The sequence below is a fragment of the Cheilinus undulatus genome, linkage group 20 (assembly GCF_018320785.1).
Source record: "Cheilinus undulatus linkage group 20, ASM1832078v1, whole genome shotgun sequence".
In the NCBI taxonomy this organism is placed as follows: Eukaryota; Metazoa; Chordata; class Actinopteri; order Labriformes; family Labridae; genus Cheilinus; species Cheilinus undulatus.
Genome location: NC_054884.1, coordinates 38,126,498 through 38,148,641, shown reverse-complemented (window position 1 = coordinate 38,148,641; position 22,144 = coordinate 38,126,498). Strand labels below are relative to the sequence as shown.

The 22,144-nt window shown below is 39.2% G+C and overlaps 1 protein-coding gene across 7 annotated transcripts in view; it reads left to right on the top strand.

The window, feature by feature from the left end:
- Positions 1 to 22,144, top strand: part of baiap2b (BAR/IMD domain containing adaptor protein 2b) — a 161,380-nt gene that overhangs the window by 98,561 nt on the left and 40,675 nt on the right. For all 7 annotated transcript variants that reach the window (XM_041815906.1, XM_041815904.1, XM_041815905.1 and 4 more), the window contains 3 exons: positions 4,811 to 4,872; positions 9,279 to 9,350; positions 15,002 to 15,139. In XM_041815906.1, the coding sequence (XP_041671840.1) occupies positions 4,811 to 4,872; positions 9,279 to 9,350; positions 15,002 to 15,139 (272 nt within the window). The remainder of the gene's footprint in view (positions 1 to 4,810; positions 4,873 to 9,278; positions 9,351 to 15,001; positions 15,140 to 22,144) is intronic.

Below are 22,144 nucleotides of genomic sequence, written 5' to 3'. Positions count from 1 at the left end.
TTATTACCTTCCAGCTGAGCACATCTAGAACTTGCTCCACTTCATCCATCTGTGGCTAATTAAGATAAATACCAGGTTTATTTCAGATTAGTCTTGACTCTATGGCAAACACTTCAAGGGATTTGAAAAGAAAATAATAAAGGCAGCATTAACAGAAGTATAAAGTGAACAGCAAATTGCAGCTGAGTGAAACACCCCCATCACCCTGATAGTCTGGTGTGTTCAATAAACTGCTATCTTATAAATTCCACCCACTCTTGGATATGTTTTCACAAAGCACAGTTTTTCAATCACCCCCCCAGCAGAGATCAACATCAGTGTAATCGTATGTGTGTGTGTGAGAGAGATACAGAGGTGCCTGAGTTCAGCCCAGTTGCCGTAGCCCGTCGATGCCCAGTGGCTGTTTGTTAATGGATGGGATGGAGTGTGTGTTGGGCGCCCTCCAAGAATCAAAGGCGAGTTTGAAAGTACACGCCAGTGCATTTATCTGCCTCGCTGCTCCTTATGCTCCATCCTGCGGCAGTCCAACACTTCTACGGGATTAAAGCTCTTTCATAAGCAGCTGGAAAGTGAGAGCGAAAAATGCTGTTTTTTGTGTACAAGTCAGAAATGATTCCAGCCCAGTTTCCCTCCATATATTTGGAAAAAATCTGTGTAACTTTACAAAGCTTCAAAGGCAGTTAATGTGAATCCATGCACTTGTGGCAAAAGAATTACAGCTTACTAAACGTGCTCTGATTGATCAGAATCAGTGCTTCTAGTCAACATTCACCTAAATCAATACTGGGCTTTCTGCAGCTAAGAGGCACTGTGTGTGTGCTGTGGTGTAAACATATGACCAGATCAAACTTCCAGTCAATATCACATCAGCACTGTGGGTAAAAATCATAGAAGGATTTTCTTATGTTCTTATATGTTACCTTTAGGAGCCTTTCAGGGCTTGCCACTGAGAAGCATCCCCACAGCATGATGCTGCCACCACCGTGCTCCACAGTGGGGATGGCGTGTTTGTGGTGATGTGCAGTGTTTGGCATCCAAAAAGCTCCATTCTGGTCTCATCAGACCAAAGAACTTCCTCCCTCTTGACCATGGTGTCTCCCACATGCCTTTTGGTGAACTCTAGTCCAGATTGAATCTGAGTTTTCTTCAACAGTTTCTTTCTCTAAAGCTTTGGCTGGTAAAGAACCCGGCCAGCAGTTGTTGTCTGCAGAGTCTCCTTCAGAGTAGTCGTAGGTGTGTTGGTGGTCTCTCTAACTAGTCTCCTTCTTCAGTTTGTGAGGACATCCTGATTTAGGCAGATTTACACGCGTGCCATCCTTCATTTCTTCATGATGGATTTAACTGAACTCTGGGGGATGTTCAGAGCCTTGGAAACATTTTTGTCTACATCCCCTGACTTAAACTTTTCAATAACCTTTTCTCTGAGTTGCTTGGAGTGTTCTTTTGTCTTCATGGTGTAATGGTAGCCAGGAACTGCTGCTATAGCTACATCCACATTAACATCTTCAGCAGCAACCAGACTGAACCACACCTCTTTCTCCTCAAACGCTGTGATTGGTCTGATCATTCTCTGATCAAGAACAAGCTTGGAGCTTCGCAAGAGTGATCCACCTGGTGTCAGACATGGAATCTGGCCAATCAATCAGCTTTGTGAGGTTAGGAAATTTACCCAAACAAACACAGCTGTTTGGAGGGAAAGCTAACTTTCTCAGTTCCGCTGGGCCTATCATGTGTTTTTAATGAAAATCTGCCAAATATGATTAATGAAGGCACCTCTAAGGGAAGGGAACTTTGCAATCAGTGATTTCAAAGCTGTCATAAAGAAGAAAGACAGGACAAAAGTGAAATAGCTCTAAAACTGTAGTCAAAGAAAATTCAATTCAACTGACAAATACACTGTAGAAAAAGTTTATTTTTGCCTGTGAAATCTAGTCAGAAAAGTACTTGAGTGAAGCACACTCTCTTCAAACTTGGATCCAGAGCTTGTTCATTTATTTCCTCTCCACCTCTGCCCCCCCACCTCCTCCTCTGACCTTTCCTAAATCCCTTCTTCCTCGCTGAGTCTCCCCAGCATGACCACAGCACTTCCATTAAGCCCATTAATCCTGTCCAGTCAGCCCACTCTCACTGCGTCCCCTCTGACTGTCCGCTGTCCACAGGTCCACCAACGCCCCCCCCCCCACGGCGTCATACATTATCTGATGTCTGCAGACATTATGCAGGAGGCAGATGAGTGCCATCAATGCATATTAGTAGGCTCATTTGGAATAAATTGGCTCTCGGTGCTTCATAAAGCTGCTGCAGCTGTAGTGTGTTTAACTGCTGGCATTTTAGGAGTGAACCAAACCTGTTTTCCATTCAGTGTTTTCCTGCAGTGATGAAGGGGCTGGTATATAATCCTCTCATATAGTCTGGCATGTGAATAGAGAGTGAGAAAATATTGATATGTTTCAGTACTGCAGCATTATGATGTCTTAAAGTCTCCTTTTTGCTCTGTGATATTTTTTTAATCAGGATTAAATTTATTAAGTGCTTTTTATGTGATTTTATGGCAAATGCTAGGACTGCAAAAAGTTGTATTGTGATGTAAAACTTACACTTACCTGTAGAGACAAATATCCAGACTCACACCTACGGGCAATTTAGTCCCCTTTCTAACTTTAACTCCTGTGCCTCCTTGTCCCTTTAAACCATATCCAGCCCTACTGACCTGTAGAGACAAATATCCAGCCATGCCCAGACTCACATCTACGGGCAATTTAGTCCCATTTCTAATTGTGCCTTGTTATCAAGTGAGTCTTTGTCCCTGAAAAAATACCCAACCCTACTGACCCGTAGAGACAAATATCCAGCCACGCCCAGACTCACATCTACGGGCAATTTAGTCCCATGTCTAACTGTGCCTTGTTCTTAAGTCCATCTTTGTCCCTGAAAACATACCCAACCCTACTGACTTATAGAGACAAATATCCAGCCATGCCTAGACCTGCACCTACGGGGCAGTTTACACAGACTTTAACCTCCTGTGCCTTGTTTTCCAGTGCCTCCTTGTCCCTTAAACCAAGTTGCAAGTGCGGTTACATCTTTCTTAATTAATGGAAACAACCTTCAAGTTTCTCAGTGTCATCAGCAGTCATCATTGGCACTAATAGACATGACAGTATTATTGGGCATTCTACTGCAAACATTTTTTTTTACCATTCATCCGTTTCCCACACCCCTTGTCCCATATGGGACCACCGGGGGATTGGGGCCTATCCCAACTGCTATTTGGCGAGAAGCGGGGTACACCCTGGGATGGCTGCTAATCAAAAACAGGGCTGACAGGACTCAAACCTACGGGCAACTTTATCCCATTTCTAACTGTGACCCCTTACTCCCCATTTTCAAGTGCATCCAAATGGGAACAACCTTCAGCTACCTTCTGTGGCTTTTACATACGGTATATGAATGCAACATTATTACTGGACATTTCTATAGGTAATTTTTTTAAAATGCATGTTTGACATGAAAGAAAAATAATGCACTAAAACATTCCATTACAATATTGGATTGTTATGAAAATTTTCATACCTTGAGTCACCGTCTTGCAGATGAATTACAAGGCATCCTTGAACTCAGTTTAAAGTGTAGCTCTGAACGGTAATGTTACTGTTCACTTCACCCTACATCTCTATTCTAACAAGACTCAGGACATCCTACTCCTAGATGTGAACATGCGAAATGTAGGTGTTGGACTGTAAATGAAAGGGAGAGAGTCTTAGAGTCACCTTTTAACCTAACAAGCTTGTCTTTGGACTGTGGGATGAAGCCAAAGTACTCGGAGAGAACCCTCACGTGCATGGGAGAACATGCAAACCCCACACAGAAAGACCCTGTCCAACCAAGAAGCTTCTTACTGCTCCACCATGCAGCCCTTGTCATAATAAAGTGCATAGTACAGTCTTTATAAAGGCATAATTTTTATTGGTGTAATTGTTTTTTTTATTTTGAGCCTTCAAATATCAGCACCAACGTGAAAATCCCGCCCATAGCGGCGTGTGAATAAGTGGAGGGTCTGACTAACTGCCTGTCTGAGTGTTTTCTTTCTGTGTCGTGTGTCTCATTTTTCTTGGGGTAGTTTGATCTGTCAGTGTCTCTCCAGGTCTCTCTCCCTCCGTTCTTTGCTCAAACTAGATCTTTTGTTCCTTTTTTTTACAACGCATTGCATATTCAGAAGAGGCAGCATGTAGGTATCTTAAAACAACACGCACCTTCTTGGCTGCATGAATCATCTTTTACTTTCTTCTTCTCTTTTGTGTTTTTTTCTTTTGATTTCTTTAGCTTTTTTGTTTTTTCTTTGGTTCTGCTTTTTGGTGTTTACACCTTTTTATGTTGAAGTACAGCGTATGTCTTAATGCACACAGAAAACATGATTGATAGAGATTTTTAGCACCATTCTGTGTTTATTAGCAGACATTTTGTTAGCTCATTGAAACATAGACACTTTAAAAACACTGAATAGATTTCCTGATTAAGGTTTTTAATTTTACTAAGTCTGTTTGTGATGCATTTTTCTGTTCTTTTCATTTGGAGACTGCCATTAGCTTGCGTGCTTTGTTAGCATCATGAACAGTGTTTCATCTTGTCCATTGCGTCCTCCTCCCCTCTTTACACCACACATCTGTCTCTCATCTGTTCTGTGTTGCTGCATGGTCTTTTTTGCATGTAGCTGTCAAAGGCATTTGAAATATTAAATATGACTCTTTTCTCTCTCTCTCTCTCTTCCTTTTTTTGTTTATTGTCTCTCTTTTCTTTGTCTTCTCTGCAGGGGAGGTCCTCTTTCAGATGGCTGAAGTGCACAGACAGATCCAGATCCAGCTTGAAGAGATGGTGAGCATGTGGTGATGGTGGTGTTGCTAAAATCAGCGCTTCTGAATCCTCGAGTTGGGAAATGAACAGATTGTGGGCCTGTTGGTTTGGAGTCTCCACATCACGATAGATGCACAGACGTTACTGTACCGTTAGAACTCTTAGTGCACCTCCATATCTCTGAAGCTGCAGCTTCCCTTTAGCATGGCCAGAGCTCCCACGTGACCTTACAACCCCTGAAAACAGTTGACAAATTTCTCAGTCATGGAAGACATAGAATTAAAGAAAAGGCACAATATGCTGCTGTTCTGACAAATTATTTTAACAACCTAATTTCAAATCACAGTTTCCCAAAAAACATGATCTCAAAGGCTAAGTGATGTTAAGAGTTATATAAAATAGGTGCAGATGGCTTAATGGTTGGTTCTTGTTGCATTTAGTGCAATAAACAATTGTATTTTTGGAGCTCTGCGGTGTGCGGGATGTCTGTCTGTTCTTTGTCATCCTAACGTATCATACCATATCGTATTATATCATGTTGTATCGTATCCAATTGTTGCCTATTATTAGCTTTGCCTTGATTTGTATCGTATCATATGGGATCATATCATCTCGTCTGGTCTCGAAACCTATCATACTGGTCGTATCGTATTGTACTGATCGTATCATCTTGTATCATCTTGTCTAATTTCCTATTGTATCATATCATCTCGTCTCATTTCGTATCGTCTCATTCCATATTGTATCATATCGTCTCATTTTGTATCGTAACCTATTGTATTGTCTCGTCTCATTTCACATTGTCTCATTTCGTATCATCTCATTTCATATCGTATCATATCATCTCGTCTCATTTTGTATCGTCTCACTTTGTATCGTATTGCATCACATCATGTTGTATTCCATTGCATCCTACATTGAATCTTTTTGCATCACATTGCATCATATGTACCACATCGCATCGTATCCCATTGTATTGTAACCTATTTTATTATTGCATTGGACCATCACGCCTCGCGTTGCATCATTTCTGTTAAATGTATCATATCAAATCGAATCATTGTTATCATTTCCAATTGTTGTGTATCATTGCATGATATTGTATCATACTGTTTTGTATAATATAGTATTGCATTCTTGCATTACATCATGTTGCGTTGCATGCACCGTCACTTTACATTGCATGTTTTCCACAATGTCATATCATTTTGGTATCGTAACGGATCATTTTATATCGTATCCTATCATAATGTATCCTATTGTATCATATTGTATCGTATTGTATCATATCGTATCGTTTTGTATCGTATTGTATCGTACTGCATCCAATTGTTTCCTATTGCGTTGCATCGCAATCACATTATATTGTATCATATCATTTTGTATGGTATGGTATTGCTTTCTTGCATTGCATCATGTTGCGTCACATCGCTCTGTCAGTTCACATTGCATCGTTTTGCACAATATGATATCATGTACTGTTTTGTATCATGTCGTGTCATATTGTTTTGTATCGTCATAGATCATTTCACGTCATACCCTATCACATTATATTGTATTGTATAGTATATTATTCAATTGTTGCCTACTATATAGCATCAGCTTGCACTACATTAATCCTATCGTACGGTATTCTATTGCATCCTAACATTGCATCGTGTTTTATCATATGGTTTTGTCTCATCTCGTATTCTTTCTGATTGAGTAGAATTGCATAATATCATATTCTGTTGTTTTGTATCCTGTTGCATTCTTGCATCATTTTGTTCCATGTGCTATCTAATTGTTTTACATTCTACCCAACTGTTGCCTGTCTTATCGCATCAACTAGCATTGCACTACATCTAACATACCATATCCATATCCATTGCATCCTCACATTGTTTGGTTTCATGTCATATTGCATCTTTTTGTACCATCCGTAACAAATCTTATCATTTCATTCCGTGTCATATTACTTGTATCGTATGTGTTATTGTATTACATGCTATTGTATAGCATCGCTTCCGTCTAATTTTATCCTAACATATCATATCCTGCTGCATCCTCATAATTCATTGTGTTGCATTGCATGATAATATGATAATGTTATGTTGTAATGGCAGTGAAATAATGACAATTAAGGTTCATATTATAATGTAATATAAGAAAAAAGAGTAAGTAGACGTATGTACACATAAACAGAGATGACAATCCCATCCTATAACAGCAGTCAAATATAAACACCTCCTGACAGCAGTGACATTTTACACAGTCCCTCTGCACATCCTGCAGTGTTTTTGTTATTCAGTCTTAATGGAGGTTTATAGCAGCTCAGCTGGTCTGAGAGACCCTGAATCTTCTCCCAGAGGGTAACCAGAAACACAAAACTAATCTTAATCATGACTGTGGCTCTTTATGCTTTTCATAGCTTAACCATTATTTCTATGTTTTAAATGCTATTCATCTGCTGGAATATTGGAGTTATTCTATCATCAGTTCATCGTTTATAAGCAAGAGTTCATGGTCATAGCCACAGACTTGAACATCTTTTCAATAAGACCTCACAGAAAGGAACACGTTGGTGTATGAGCTCGGTGTGTTCCTGTCTTACCAGCTAAAATGTCACTGAAAATGTTCTGGAGAAGTCCTGGAAAATGATCTTTAGAAAAGAGTGGAAACCCTGATGTTTCACTGATGAGCTAATATAAAAATTAAAGCCATTACACTCTGAGAAACATTTATAAATTCACCTCCCCAAAACATCCAAATTCAAGTCCCTCAAAGAGTAAATTGGCCAATTTTGTCAGCATTAGGAGGGGACATTCAGTCAACTCAGAGACGACATGAGGAGCTTTTATCTCTAAGCAAAGTGTTTCATAAAAGGCTTTTAAATGACACATCGTCTCATCCTTTTGGCTAATGGAAGACAAACATCAAGGGCAATGATGATATGTTTTGTAGAATAAAGCAAATTACAAACTGAGATCAAGCAGATGCTTTTTTCCTGTCTGAGGCGATGGAGTATTAATGCAACTATAAAATACTCTTTAATTATACATGTTCTCTTAGACTCTGAAAGGAAACTATCAGACATTTTTCTCTTCTGTTATCCTCCTTGGACCTGAGCTTTTGTGTGCAATGTATTTTTATTTTCTCCAGCTTCATCGGGATAATTTGGACCTCTTAAGTTTGAAAGTTCAGCCTTGACTTTGAACAGGGATTAATTTTCACCACAAATGAAGTCCAAAATCAACAAAAAAATTCCTAAAATTCCAAAGAAACTTCCTGAAATATCTGTGAAAGTTATTTTATAGTTATTGATATCTGGGAAAATACATTATTATAATTTAAGTTTTTAATATTAAAGTGTCGCATAAAAAACACCCTTAATTTTTTTAAACAATCCTCAAATGTTTCAATGAAATTTTATTATAAAGCCTAAATTTTAATGAAACCCCCCCAAATTCTATTTACATTCCTGGAAAAAATGAAAATTCCCCCAAATGTACAAATATATTTCCCAAAATTCCATGAAAAATGATGGAAAATTCCCCCAAATATGCCAACTAATCCCCTGAAAATTTCATTAAATTCCAGAAATTTTAAAGCACACCTCATTTCCCAATTCCCAATCAAATTCCTGTAATTAAAAAATAAATGTCCCAATTTTCCATGAACATATCTAAAAGTTTTTACGTAATTTCCCCAGATAAGTCTAATAAAATTTCCCAAAAATTACAAATAAATTTACTAAATTTACACAAAATAACAATATTCAAACAATACTCTGTATATTCCCAAATAAATCATAATTTTTCATGCAAATATTTAAAAGTTTCAATGCAAAAACACTTCCAAAGAAGCTCTCAGAAATATACAAAAATATACAAAATTTTCCATAAAAATGCTGGAAATGTTCCAAGATATATTCACAAAATTCACAATGAAAATTCCTGAAAAATTGCTAGCAAATTCTCCCAGCATTTCAAATGAATAACTTTAACTTCAGTGGACAGTATAGAAAAATTTCTCACAGTAAAAAATTGCAATGATGTTGTCAGATGGCCAGGAGGTAATGTCCTCATATTCAAATGTGCATGCAGGATCCTAGGAGGTTATTCACGACCTTCGTAGAAATATTTCGCTGTTGGTGCATCTCACACAACCTACACTGATATAAAATCCAGAGAGGGAGGCACACATACATACTTTACATGCTTAGAGACAATAGATTGACTTTAACATCCTTTCACTCACATGACAGCTCCCTATAATCCATCTGGGTGTGACATTTCCCACATCCCATCAAGCCATGTTTAGACCACAACAATGCAGCATTACGTTGTTTTGTAATGATCTAATGTGGTCATTCATACTTGTGGTTGAGTTCTCTTTGTGTTTGTTGCATTGTTTTGAGGTTTGTGCGTCTCCTTTGTGTCTTGCAGCTTAAGTCTTTCCACAATGAGCTGCTCACAGAGCTGGAGAAGAAGGTGGAGCTGGATGCACGCTATCTGAACGTGAGTACCCCTCTTGATTCAATGCGAACCAGGGTGAATGTCTGGGGTTCAAATTCTGAGACATGCAGCATCATGACCACAAGTGTGGCTACCATAATCACACACTGTGACTGAAACTTCCTCTCAGACTGTGTGAAATGTAAGAGGCCATGCCAGGTACCTCAAAACACAGATCAGGCTGGCAGAGCCACTTTTTAACCATTTTGCTCCCTTGTGTGGTCAAAACACTGCATTTAATGAAAGTGGTACACTATTTAGTGAATAAAGCTTGTAGAGTGCTGGTTTAATTGAAAAAACTCCTCAATTAATATCACATGACTTGAATAGCTGGAAGGCAGCACCAATTGCAGGCCATGGTTCTGTACTTCACAACTATCACCTTAGGCTGAGAGCCCAGCCGACATACTGTCTAATAGCAGGAGTGCAAACTCAACATGGAAACGCAATGGAAATTGTCTCGCATAGAGACAGTTTCAACCTTTACCCTCTGTGGGATGCCCCAAAAAAAGACCAGTGAACCAGCTCCACTTATCCCTGATTTTACAACAGGTAGTCAAAGTTTACAGTGGAAAACATCAAGATGATGATCCCATTCTGCAGCAGGCTTTAAACAACGTTCTAGAGTCCCCCTAGTGGCAACAGGCAACAACTACAACTTTATACAGGATCAACCAAAATCAAAGCAACATTTGAATAGAATTTGAATGGGCATGTGCATTTCAAGAAAAGATACTCTTTGATGGCCAGAAGTGCATTTCAGTCTGGGATCACCTGTCCGTTCCACAAGTTTATGTAGGAAGCATCAAGCAGGAACAGTCTACGTTCCTGCTCTTCCCGTGCCTACAAGGAAAGCCCGAGGCAGAGAGAGAAGCAGCAGTAAATCCCAGAGCAGAGCAGGCATCAGTGACAACAGAATGACACAGATGAAGTCAGATGTAGCATAAAGGAGGAGCTGGGGTGGAGGAGGGTTGCAAAAAACAGCTTGCAGAGGGGGCAGCAAGGCCTAGCCAGGCTAGAACAGTTTATGTATGGCAGCATGACTGCGATTAGCCAATAGCGTGTTTAGATATATGGCGGCGCTTGACTCCATGGCCTGCCTGAAGTAATGCTATATGCTTGATTCCTGAGTCTTTTTATGGCTATTTAATTTCATTAAGATAACCTCCTGTTTATAATTTCGAATGCAGCCCATCTTGTTTCATTGCAAAGTCGAACTGAAGTGAATCACTGACGTGATATTTGTGATCATTCAAATCATGAGACCAGTGACAATGCACAGCTTTACTCAAACATAAAGGAAATTGCCTCTAAAGGTTTAACAAATTTAGCATTGCATAAATATTTTGTGAAACAGATTGTTTTTAAAGTTAAGAGACAAACTGTTGCTTTTTTAGCACCTCAGTTGTGTTACCAGACATTATAGTTTCTTCTTTTGTTGTTTAACAACGGTTCACTTTTAGCTTTCAGCTGTTACGCCTCGTCTGGTGGTCGTGCTGCATTACAGCCAGTAAGAGAATAGAAATATAGTTTTAAATAAAGATAATTTTCTCTACAAATGTTGGACTTTTCTTAAATAAGAGCTGTTTGAATATTCAAAAATCCTCGCCTGTCTCTGTTCACAAACTTTGGGGAGATTCTTGGCCGTAGAAACGCTGTGAAAGCTCTTTCTAGAGCTCTGAAAAAACAGTCTTCATACAAATCTTGTCACTTCCTCTTTGCTGCACTTTCCACATGTATATTAAAACATGTCTTACATAAGAAACTGCATGGAAGAAGCCATAAGAGTAAATGTCAGAGCAAAGCCACGTCTGGACTGCAGTTATCTATTAAAAGGTTAATGTACTCTGTCATTGGTGCCTGGTTTCATAACTGCCCTAGCTCATACAGCTCTAAACTTCTTGAATTCAAACTTATATCATGAAGTGATTGAACTCTATTCAAAGCACCAATCATAATCATCACTATTTCAACCCCGGACTCCATTATGAAACAGCCTACTTGACCTGCTGTGTACTCGAGTGCAGCACCAGTTTTTAGCTCAGCTCCTGGTCCGTTTGGTCTCTTCAGGGAGTCAGAAGGAGTACAGTGAAACCCGTGTTCACATAATACCGTGGGCCACAGACAAAATGCACCCTCTTTTTTTTCCCAGCGGCGTTCGTCCAAACCACTGCAGCGAGTTATATAAAACGCTTCCCACTCTACCCTGTGAATTATGACTCAATCTGTGAAAACGAGTCTGTATGCACAAAAAATTAAACACACATTCATTTATGATGATCAGTTGTTTGGAATGGGTCCTGAAACATTTCATAATTCAAACGGGGGATGGAGCGGCATGTTTGGAAGCCATTAAATGTTTTCCTCATCATTATGGCCAAAAATGTGTATGCATGCATTCAAATGCAAATCTGCTGTAAAGCCTCTTAATGACGTTATGTTTTGAATATGCATGCTGTTGCGTGTTTCTTTGCTTTCCTTTGTCACGGTCAGAATATAAAGCGTGCAGAGGAGGCATACATACCTGGTGTTAGTCTGCTGCAGATATGGGGGAATATCTTTGGTGCATGTTTTTACATCCAGAGCAACATGATCTTTCATTAGAGTCTTATCTGAGGCCACCTGGAATATTTAAGACAATTTGTGGTGAATGTTGTGAACTATCTGGGATATATATTTTAGGAATTTTAGCCCACTTTGATACTAAATGAGTCATCAAAATCATAAAAACAAATTTATCGTCAGTGCTAATTGTCTAGAACCTGTTTATTTGGTTATAATAAATTTGCTGGTTGATTTTTTTAAGTTTTTGAAAATTTGCACACTTTTTAATTATAAAATGCCTTTAGAACTGATGAAAACATTCAATTTTTGATATTAAGTGAACTGAAACCCATAATTCATACAACCTAATGTGAAGAAACTGATTCAGCAAGCAAGCAGCCTCCCATTTTTGGCGGCCAATCAAAGATAATCAATCCTTCTACTGACTTTTGATTTTTAATTGATAGATTTGTATGATACTGTTTACATCACTCTGATGACCCCCATCCTCCAGTAACTCAGCATGTTGTGTGTAGCTGTAGCACTGCATGAAATTTTGTTGTGTCGCCATGGCACAGGAAGTTGTTATTACTCAAACAAACAGGGACCATTCCTTAACCATAGCTTTCTAACATTTTCTAACATCCAAAGACTTTCCCATGCTGCCTTGTAAAGCTTGAAGGTGTGTGTCTAACACTGTTGTCATGGTCCTGCAATGTATGCCATGAAACAGAAAGTTGATTTTTGAGGGGCTTAAAATTATTGGACTGCCATAAAATTTGGTGGGACAGTAAGACTGTTTGAATGTGCTTTTGGAAAGAGCATGGTAGAATGGCTCAGGAGCGCCCCATGAAATTTCCAAAATTCAGCCCCCGCATTACATTTGAGTTAGAATTATGAAATTTGGAAGACCCATGTAAAGTGTCTAGATCTACTAAAAAGCCTCTTGGACCTGTATTGTAAACCCAACAGGAAGTCCACCATTTTAAATTAAAGGTTAAAACAGCCTAGTTATGGTCAGTTTAAGAGGGGAAACTTTAACTACCTCCTCCTTAGGGGTTTATTTGATCATTTTGAAACCTTGTCATTACATAGAAAAAAATCGAAAAGGGAAAGTTTATGAACATGAACTAAACTCATATGGCATGGCCATGGTAGCTTGCCAAATTTGATGTCTGTAATGACAAAGGAAGTTGTTTTTCAGTGGGCTTAAAATCACATGCTTTGTGACAAAGGATATGGCTCAGAGGTGCTAAGTTGTGCGCCATGCTTTGACCTCACTAAACCTTACAGGAAGTCAAGCATTTAGAATCAAAGGTCAAAAGAAGTATATTCTTAGTCATTTCAAGGGGTGGAACTTTGACTACCTCCTCCTAGGAGGTTTATTTAATCCACTTAGAATTTGACCATTTTTATAAAAAAGATCCTAAGGATTAATCTCAATCAAGACCGTATACTAAACTCAAAGGGCCTGGCTGTGGCGGCTTGTCAAATTTGATGTCGCTCATGAAGCGGAAGGTTGTTATTTAATGGGATAGAGTGCTTGTACTATCATAAAACTTGGTATATTTGACCCCGTTGGAAAAGTGAGACTCTTCAAATGTTGAAAGCATTGCAATCAGGCTCAGTAGTGCTCGGTTAAAGTCCAGGAATTCAGCTCCCGCACTCGTGTGACCTAGAGTTCTGAGATTTGGTAGGTATATCTACCATCCCTGGATCTACAAAAAATCCTCTTGAAGTGAAGTTGTAAGCCCAACAGGAAGCCATTTTGAATTAAAGGTCAAAAGCAATATATTTGTTATTTGAAGGGGAACTTTGACTAGCTCCTCCGAGAGGGTTTCATTGATCCACATGAAAGAAAAGATCTTAATGGTAAAAGTTCACCAAAACCATGTTCAAATTCACAGGATGTGGCCATGACAAATTTATATCTCGCCACGAAACAGGAAGTTACTCTTATTCAAAAGTGTTGGGTCTCTACACAGTTAAACTTCACATATTTGATGAAACGTACCTTCTGCACAAATCTACATGCAAGTAAAGTAAATTCATTATGGTGCAACTTATAAAGAGCTTGGGAGGCTACACAAAGAAACAAAACTCATACTTGGATAGATTGGTGTTCGGCCTCCATGTTTGGACCTTAGAGACTCTAAACCAAACCAGCTACTTCAGAACTTTAATACATGGATCTAAACTGGCCTGAACAAACAGCGTTCCCTTAGATATTGCAGGAAAGTTCTATCCGTCTTTACATTTCCAACACTAACTGACTGACAGCCTCTTTCTATAGAGTCCAAATGACTTGATCCAGCTTCTGTGCAGCATCATATTTGTGTTTTTGCTTCTTCAAAGTGTTGACAAGGATTTGCTTTTTAAACAGAGAAGTTATGTGGCAAATATACAGAGATTTCAAGCTTCTTATAGTATATTTTAAAGTCTGCTGATTAAAGTAGTTCTCTGCCAAGCATCAGAACTGCTGCTGGAAGAGCCAAATGGTAACTCTGTGTAACTTTTTGTGTTTTATTTTAATGATAAAAAAAGATGGCAAGGACGGAATAGTAATGAGTCCTTTCAGTTAAAGCTATGCAAGTATTTGCAGTTTCATTTTGATGCCAGGATTCTTAATAAAGACAGCAAAAGTCTGGATTCCTCAGGATAAATAGATAAATAAGAATATTTGTTCTGTGTACAAAAGCGAGGATTTCGTGTTTATGATACAGATTTTTCTTAGAACACTGTTTCGATGCAGTCAGATGAAGCTCAGAAAAGCTGCTTTTTTGGTTTCTTTGGATTCAGATGAGCCGTTGAAGAGCAGCAGACTGACTTTAAATCTGTTTGTTAAACTAATATAAAAGCGTTAATATTTGTTTATTTTTCACACTTCATATCATTATCACAATATTGAACATTGAATATCACACATCTATACTTTTCTTGTCTCACTAACTCTTATGTACCATCTGCTGTTCACTCCCTGTCTGCTGCAGTAAAAACCCAAACTGACCATTTCTCAGTTTGCAGCGAATGTATCTGAGTTTATCTGTGGCTGCTGACATGTCTGAGCACAGGCGTCCGCTCCCCTGCTGACTTTGTGCTGCCCTCCTCAGGCTGCGCTGAAGAAGTACCAGATGGAGCACAAGAGCAAAGGGGAGAGTTTGGAGAAGTGCCAGGCAGAGCTGAAGAAACTGCGCCGGAAGAGCCAGGGCAGCAAGCACCCCTCTAAATATGGAGACAAGGAGATGCAGGTCAGTCTGTGAGAGTGTTTGTGTAACTGCAGCGTGGATGTGTGTTTAGGAAACTAAATGGAAGAGCAAAGGAGGCGGAAGTGTCAGATACCGTTTAGCCTTTTTTTAGATATTTGTACTGTAGAGTAAAACAGATGCCTCAGCTCTGTGGCTCATTGATAATCCTCATAGCAAGCTGGGAAATCACTCTACAAAAATAACACGACAACATGGAAACAACAGGCACAGCCAGGAAGATTTGATCCTGTTTTTTGGATCGTGATGACTCCTTCGTGAACCACTTGTCATAGCTAGGTCTCAGGTGTTCCTCCTCCTGAAGGGATTTGAGCTGTCTGATAATCAGTGGCTGCTGCTGGGGCTGACGGGGTAGGGGGTGCTGAGCTGAGCAGGAGGGGACCCCTAGCACTGTTAGGGCACCAGCCTGAAATGCTCCTCACAGTGTGAGAGATGGAAAGAGCGAAGGTCATGGCTTCAACTCAAAAGGTTTTGGATGCGGGCATCATTATGTCAGATTGATTCTGCAACAAAGCTGTCATTTCACTGCATTATGGCACTGCACCTGTTGCTCCAAGTGATCCTAACTGTTACCAGGGTAAATCTGAAGAAAATGTCAACAGAAACAGAACTTGCAAGACTGCTCATGGCTGTTGACTGGAGCCATAGTGGGCATGTGGAAAAGGCTTCATTATGAGAGTCAAAAGTCACCTTCACACATTTAAAATGGCGTTCCTGTGTTAATGCATGGCAGATAAAGGTCGCCGTTTTCGGATTAAGCTGTATAAACGTGGTCTAAGTTTCTGTAAACCTAGGTACAGATGAAGAGCTGGAGCTGAGGAAGACTCTAAGGTTGTTTTTACACCTGATAGTCCGAGAGACTCGGTCCGTTTTGGAACAGAAATGGCAACATTGTTGCACTTTCCTATGGTTTGGTTCGCATCCACACTGCTGTCTTGGTCAAACGGACCAAACCGTCTGAACACCTACAACCTCTGCCCGCTAGGGGCGCCGTTGCCACGAACAAGCGGTGACCAAGAAGAGAAGAAGGCATAGAAGAAGACGAAACTCCTTCTGCCGGTCTTTTCTTCAATGAAAAAACACAGAATTTACACTGCCTTGTGGTTTCTGCTTTTGCAGTGCGGCATTGTGAGCAGCCAGCAAGGCGGTGAGCTGTCCAGCATGTCCAGTTTCACTGGAGGTTTTGGCCAAAAATTTGCTGTCATAGATTTTGTATTTCAAGAAAATTTTGAAAAATCTATTTGTTATTTTGGGATATATGATTCGAATTTTTGGGGAAGATTTGCATGGAAAATTTGAGGTATTTTCCTGAAAATCTGGGAATTATGTTTGAATTTGTTCAGGGAGTGTCCTGTAAAATTTCAAGAATTTTAATGGAAATTTCAAAGAACTTAGATGTTTGGGGAATGCATTCATACATTTTGGGGAATTTGCTTTACACTTTCAGGAATTTGCATGGATTTTGGGGGAATTGTTTTAGATTTTTTATTTAATCTTTATGATAAAGTTTCTCTAAAATATTTGGGTGTTATTTAATGAAATGTTGGGCTATTTAAGAATTTTGTCATATATAAGAAATAAATGAAAATATAGACTTTTCATAATTTTTTTTCATAGTTTCTTTGAAATTTGAGGGAATTTGTGTTGATTTTGGAAATGAAAATTTTCAAGAAATTCCGAACTTTTATCCAGCAATGTATTTTATGCAGAATCAGGAGCTTCAGGAGATTTGCAGACTTTATTTTTGGTCAAAACTATTTCCTGTTTAAAGACAAGGCTGAGGTTTTGAACTTATCAGGTCCTCAATAAATAGGAGAAACTACTACAGCACTCCAAAGAGGAGCCCAGGTCTCAGGAGGTTAAACCTGTGGCAGAGTAATGAAAAGCACTCTTTGTACATTGTGTGCTGATAACAACAAACTGTTCAGTCCAGTTTTTTTTTGCTTTGCGACTTCCATCACTTCTGCAGAGAGCTTCACACAGACACTGGAGGAAATGCAGGTTTTTGCACCTCTGTATTGGCCTCCTTCCTCTGACTTCACTCCTGCTGCTGCTGCTTGTGTTTGAATGAGAAAAATCTGAAATGTAAGACGAACTAAAACACACATAAGAGGACAACTTAAGTTTGGAAGCATGCAATTTGAAAGTCTGCCGAGTGCTCCCTTAACTTCCTCTATTTACATCTGTTTCATCAGCTGCTTCCCTCAGTCAGAGTTATGTAATCTTTGTTTATAAAATCTAGGACAGGTGAATGGGTTGGATGAGGTTTTCTCTCATGTTAACTTAACTGCTTGAGCGGAGGAGTGAGGAGACAGTACAAGTCTCCATCTGACAGTGCCCCCATCTGTAGGTGTTGTGGTGACACATAGTGGGCGTCGCCTCTTACACAACCTGCAGAGGAGATGCTGCTGTTATGTGCTGTCTGTCCAATCAGAGTCTCCGCAGAACAATGAGGGAGAGGGAGATGAAGGAGAGGAGCATGCTGAGTTTTGTGAGTCTGTGTGCTGGATGTGTTGATGGCAATCTAAAATTAAAAGTGAATGTTTTCCATGACAACCACAGTAAAGCCAGAAGTGACCAAAATAACTAAACTTTGACAATTCAGCAACATTCAGCAACACTCGTCATACTTTTTTGTGCAAAATGGGTGTACAGTTTTACTTGGCGGAGAAGGCTCTGCTCTTAAGGTGCTCCCTGTGGGAGTGCATGGCTAGAAATCGCCATATGGATAGAGACAATTCTGACAATGTTTATGAGTCTGAATACGAGGGTGCAACAAGCTTTATATGCTATAAAGGAGGAGGCTGGGGTGGAAGAGGTGAAGCTTTACATGCTATAAAGGAGGAGGCTGGGGTGGAGGAGGTGAAGCTTTAGTCTATAAAGGAGGAGGCTGGGGTGGAGGAGGTGAAGCTTTAGTCTATAAAGGAGGAGGCTGGGGTGGAGGAGGTGAAGCTTTGCCAGCAGCAGCAGCAGCAGCGGCATGGTGCATCAGCATTAAATCAAACAGGAAGTAGTGATAGGTATGTGATATTTTGGTACACCGCTGTCATGAGAGAAAGAGCTGTGATTGGCTGTGGGAGCTTGGAGCTGATAATTGGGATCAGTTGGCCGTCAGCTGTACACAGCTGGGCATATGGCTACCATGTCCTGGATGAGCTAACGCTAGGCTTCATTTAGAGCAAGGGTGTCAAACTCAATCACAGCAGGGGCCAGAATCTGAATTTGGTCAAACCTGTGGGCGTACCAGGGTCCATATTTAACCACTAAGTGTCAACATAAGTTAAAAACATAAAATCTGAGATAAAAAGTCAAACATAAGTTTTAAAGGTAAAAAAATGACATTTGAAGTCAAAATAATGTTTTTAAAGGCAAAATATGAGATAGAGTACTGAAACCATGATTTTTAACCATCAAACAATGAGATAAAAGCCAAAATCATGAGTTTTAAAGGTCAAAATATTAGATAAAATGTCAAACTCCTGGTTTTAAAAGTCAAAATATGAAATAAAACTCAACATCATGAGTTTTAAAGGTGAAAATTTTGGATAAAAGTCAAAGTGAAGAGTTGAAATGGTCAGCAAAACCAAGATAAAATTCAAAATCATAATATTTTACAATCAAAATACGAGATAAACATCAAAATTGTGAGTTTAATATGTCAAAATATGAGATTGAATTTCAAATTCATGAGTTTAAAGTATGAAATAACATTAAAAATCACAAGTTTTTAAAGGTAAAAAATAAGATAAAAGTCAAAGTTAGGATTAGATAAAGGTAAAAATGTGAGATAAAAGTCAAAATAATTACTGTGAAAGGTCAAAAAACTGAGATAAGAGTCAAAATTATGATTTTAAAAGGTCAAAAAAGGGTGTAAAATTTGAAATTATGACTTTCAAAGGTAAAAAACATGATAAAAGTCAAAGTTATGAGTTGAAAAAGGTCAAGACATGAGATAAAATTCAAAATGATGACTTTTAAAGGTCAAAATACGGTTTAAGATTTAAAATCATGAATCTAAAAGGTAAAAATATGAGATAAAAGTCAAAATTATGAGTTGTAAAGGTTAAAATATGAAATAAACAGCCAAAACCACAACTTTTAGTCATTACTGTGAGATGCAAAATTGAAAATATAGACACAACTTAATAAAATACAAATTTCTCCTATGTTCTTGACTTTATATCAAGTTATTTTACTGTTTAATTTTTCTAATTTTTATGACTCAACAAGGATATTATAAATCATCGAGATTAAGTTTACATTTTTATACTGGAGGAAATCTGCAGACCTCATACCGGTGGGTTATTTAGAATAAAAATACCATATGATCTGGTGGGCCGGGTGTAACTGTCCCACGGGCCGGATTTGGCCCCCAGGCCTTGAGTTTGACACCCCTGATTTAGAGTGTCCACGGCTGCAGTTGTTTGTTTGCATGCAGTTGGAAAAAGTCAAATTAAACAAAATCCAGTTTTAGTTGAAAGTCTAAATAAGACTAGCCTCTTAAAATACATGTAAGCATGAAGTCAGGTGTTCCCAGACTTATTCAGCAGGGGTCAAGTCTATCAAAAGTAGATCATCATAGGTAGGAATACACAGAAAACAAGGCTTTTGCTGCTTGATGGTGAAATTTCAAGGAATTTATGTGACAAACTGACATAAAAACAGCTTCATAGCAGTATAATCTCAATTTCAATGATTAAAGTGTAAACCATTGCAGTAAAACAACTAAACTAGTGGAAAAATGACTGTATACTTTGACAGACATGTTGGTTGTACCTTCTAGTGACAGAGCATAGAAAACATGGTGTCAGAGGTTAAGGGCTAATTCTGCAGCACTTCCATAGGTCGAGGCAGCAGCCACGCGCTGGTCCGTCGGAGCAGCAGGGGAGGTAATCATTGTGTAATTGTTAGTGTTTCTCAGATGGATGGCTGGTGGAGCATGAAAGGAGCAGCCGGGCTGGTCGTTATAAAAATCGATTTAAGAAGCTATGGTGAACAACACGGGAACATTCAGTCCTGCAGGTCTGCTGGGCTTTCATGGCTGATTGGGTTTGTAAGAACAAGATCGACTGAGACGCTCGACTTCTTCTACACAACACAGAGTCTCAGGATGAAGCTGGTGTCTAAAACCTAACTCATTTGAAAGGCTGAGAAGAGAATGAGCACAGGTCAATGTGGGTGTGTGGGTGTTTTTTATTATTACTGTTTGTCTGTCTGCAAGTTTCCACAGTGAGTCAAAATCTTGTCCTTCCAAAAACTAGAACATGTCAAATTAAGTGACAATTGCAAGTTATGTGTGACTTCCAGGCCATTTGTTTCACTTTTCTTCTCTGGGCTTCTGGAGTTCCTGACCGACTTTTTACACATTAGAAATGGAGTTTCAACCTTTCACAGACATACCTACATTAGAGTATATTAACCCTTACATACACAGTAATAGAATCATCTTATCTTTCAATACATACAATGCAGAAAATGAGGATTAAAAAGGATTGAGTTTGCACAGCTCATCTACAACATCTACATCCAGATGCTGAATCTACGACGAAGTTTCCAATAAGATTAGGCAGTATCCAGGGTGCAAGGATGTTACTAGACATGATCAGAGTATAAAACATGCAAGGATATGGGCAGATTGAGGGCATGAGTAGATCAAATAATTTCAGATGATTAGTGCAACGTGCATATGAAGTGAGGCATTTTCCCACAGAGTGCTTTCTTGCAGCATTTGAGTACAGTAAATAAATTAAATCAGTGTTTCCCAACCACTTCAGTCAATACTTGCAGATCTAATTTTGACAGCCTCAGAGCAGACAAAGCCCCCCCACCCCAGATTGGGAACCAATGGATTAAACTACTGGTAAAACAGTTGTTTAAGCAGTCAGTGCAGGGCTAAAATCTCCAGACAGCCGCTTTGCAAAGCAAGTACACTCGCTGCATATTGCTGTTATTGCAGACATCAAACTTGGAGAGGAAAGAGCAAATGTCATACCAGGTAACTATGCTGCATGTTATTTACAAAGGCATGAACGGTTGATATTCGGTCAGGTTATTACTTTTAAAGCATCCTAAATCACAGGCAGCGCTGCTGCTGGAAACAGAAACGTTCTGTTAAAGCATTTTTTATAAAAATATGCATATTAACCATTAGTTTTTAAGACGGTCATTCAAGTGACTTTGTGGCTATTTTTTTTAAGATATGTTTTGAGTATTTTTGTCTGTATTGGCACAGGACAGCTGAAGGTAGACAGGAAATATGGGGAGAGAGAGTGGGGGAAGATTTGCACCAAACAGCACTGAGACTGGGACCAACATATTTAGGACTACATCCTCTGTATATGAGCGCCTGCTCTACCCACTGAACTAAACCAGGTATCGCACTAAAAATATCTTAGTTTATCACCCATTTTTAAGTGGTGGTTATGCTTTTAACTGTCTGCTAACTGCTTTTAAGAAGCAGACACAAAATGACATCTAAAAGCGCAGTACTAAGATGAAACATTGGAGCTACAAGATCATGTGCATCTTTAATCAGCTGTGATGGGAATCTTCAGTAAACACGTCAAACAGCCAGATCCCCGCTGTGCGTCATATGTGCTCTCATGAGAATCAGGCCTTGGCAGAAGCAGGAGACACCAGCAGCCTGCACAGTGACGCTCAGCCAAAGACATAAGGACACATTTGCCTATTTGCACATACAATATGGCGCTTAAATGGTCGTCAGCATGCATTCTGTGGACGGTATGTGCATGCAAAGTGTGAAAACTTTTATGAAGCCAGATTCTCCAGTGAAGCTTCATGTCTTCCTCTGCTGTTCAACTTTAACGAAGTAATGAAAAGGCTGAGAAAAAAACACACAGCATGGATAAAAGTAATCACCACACACTTATTTCTCCTATGATTGATGTCAATATTAAAAATACAGGCAATTGGAAGTCACACTTTTACAACAGTGTCCCTCAAGGGCCATAAAGCCCCGAACTGCTGTGT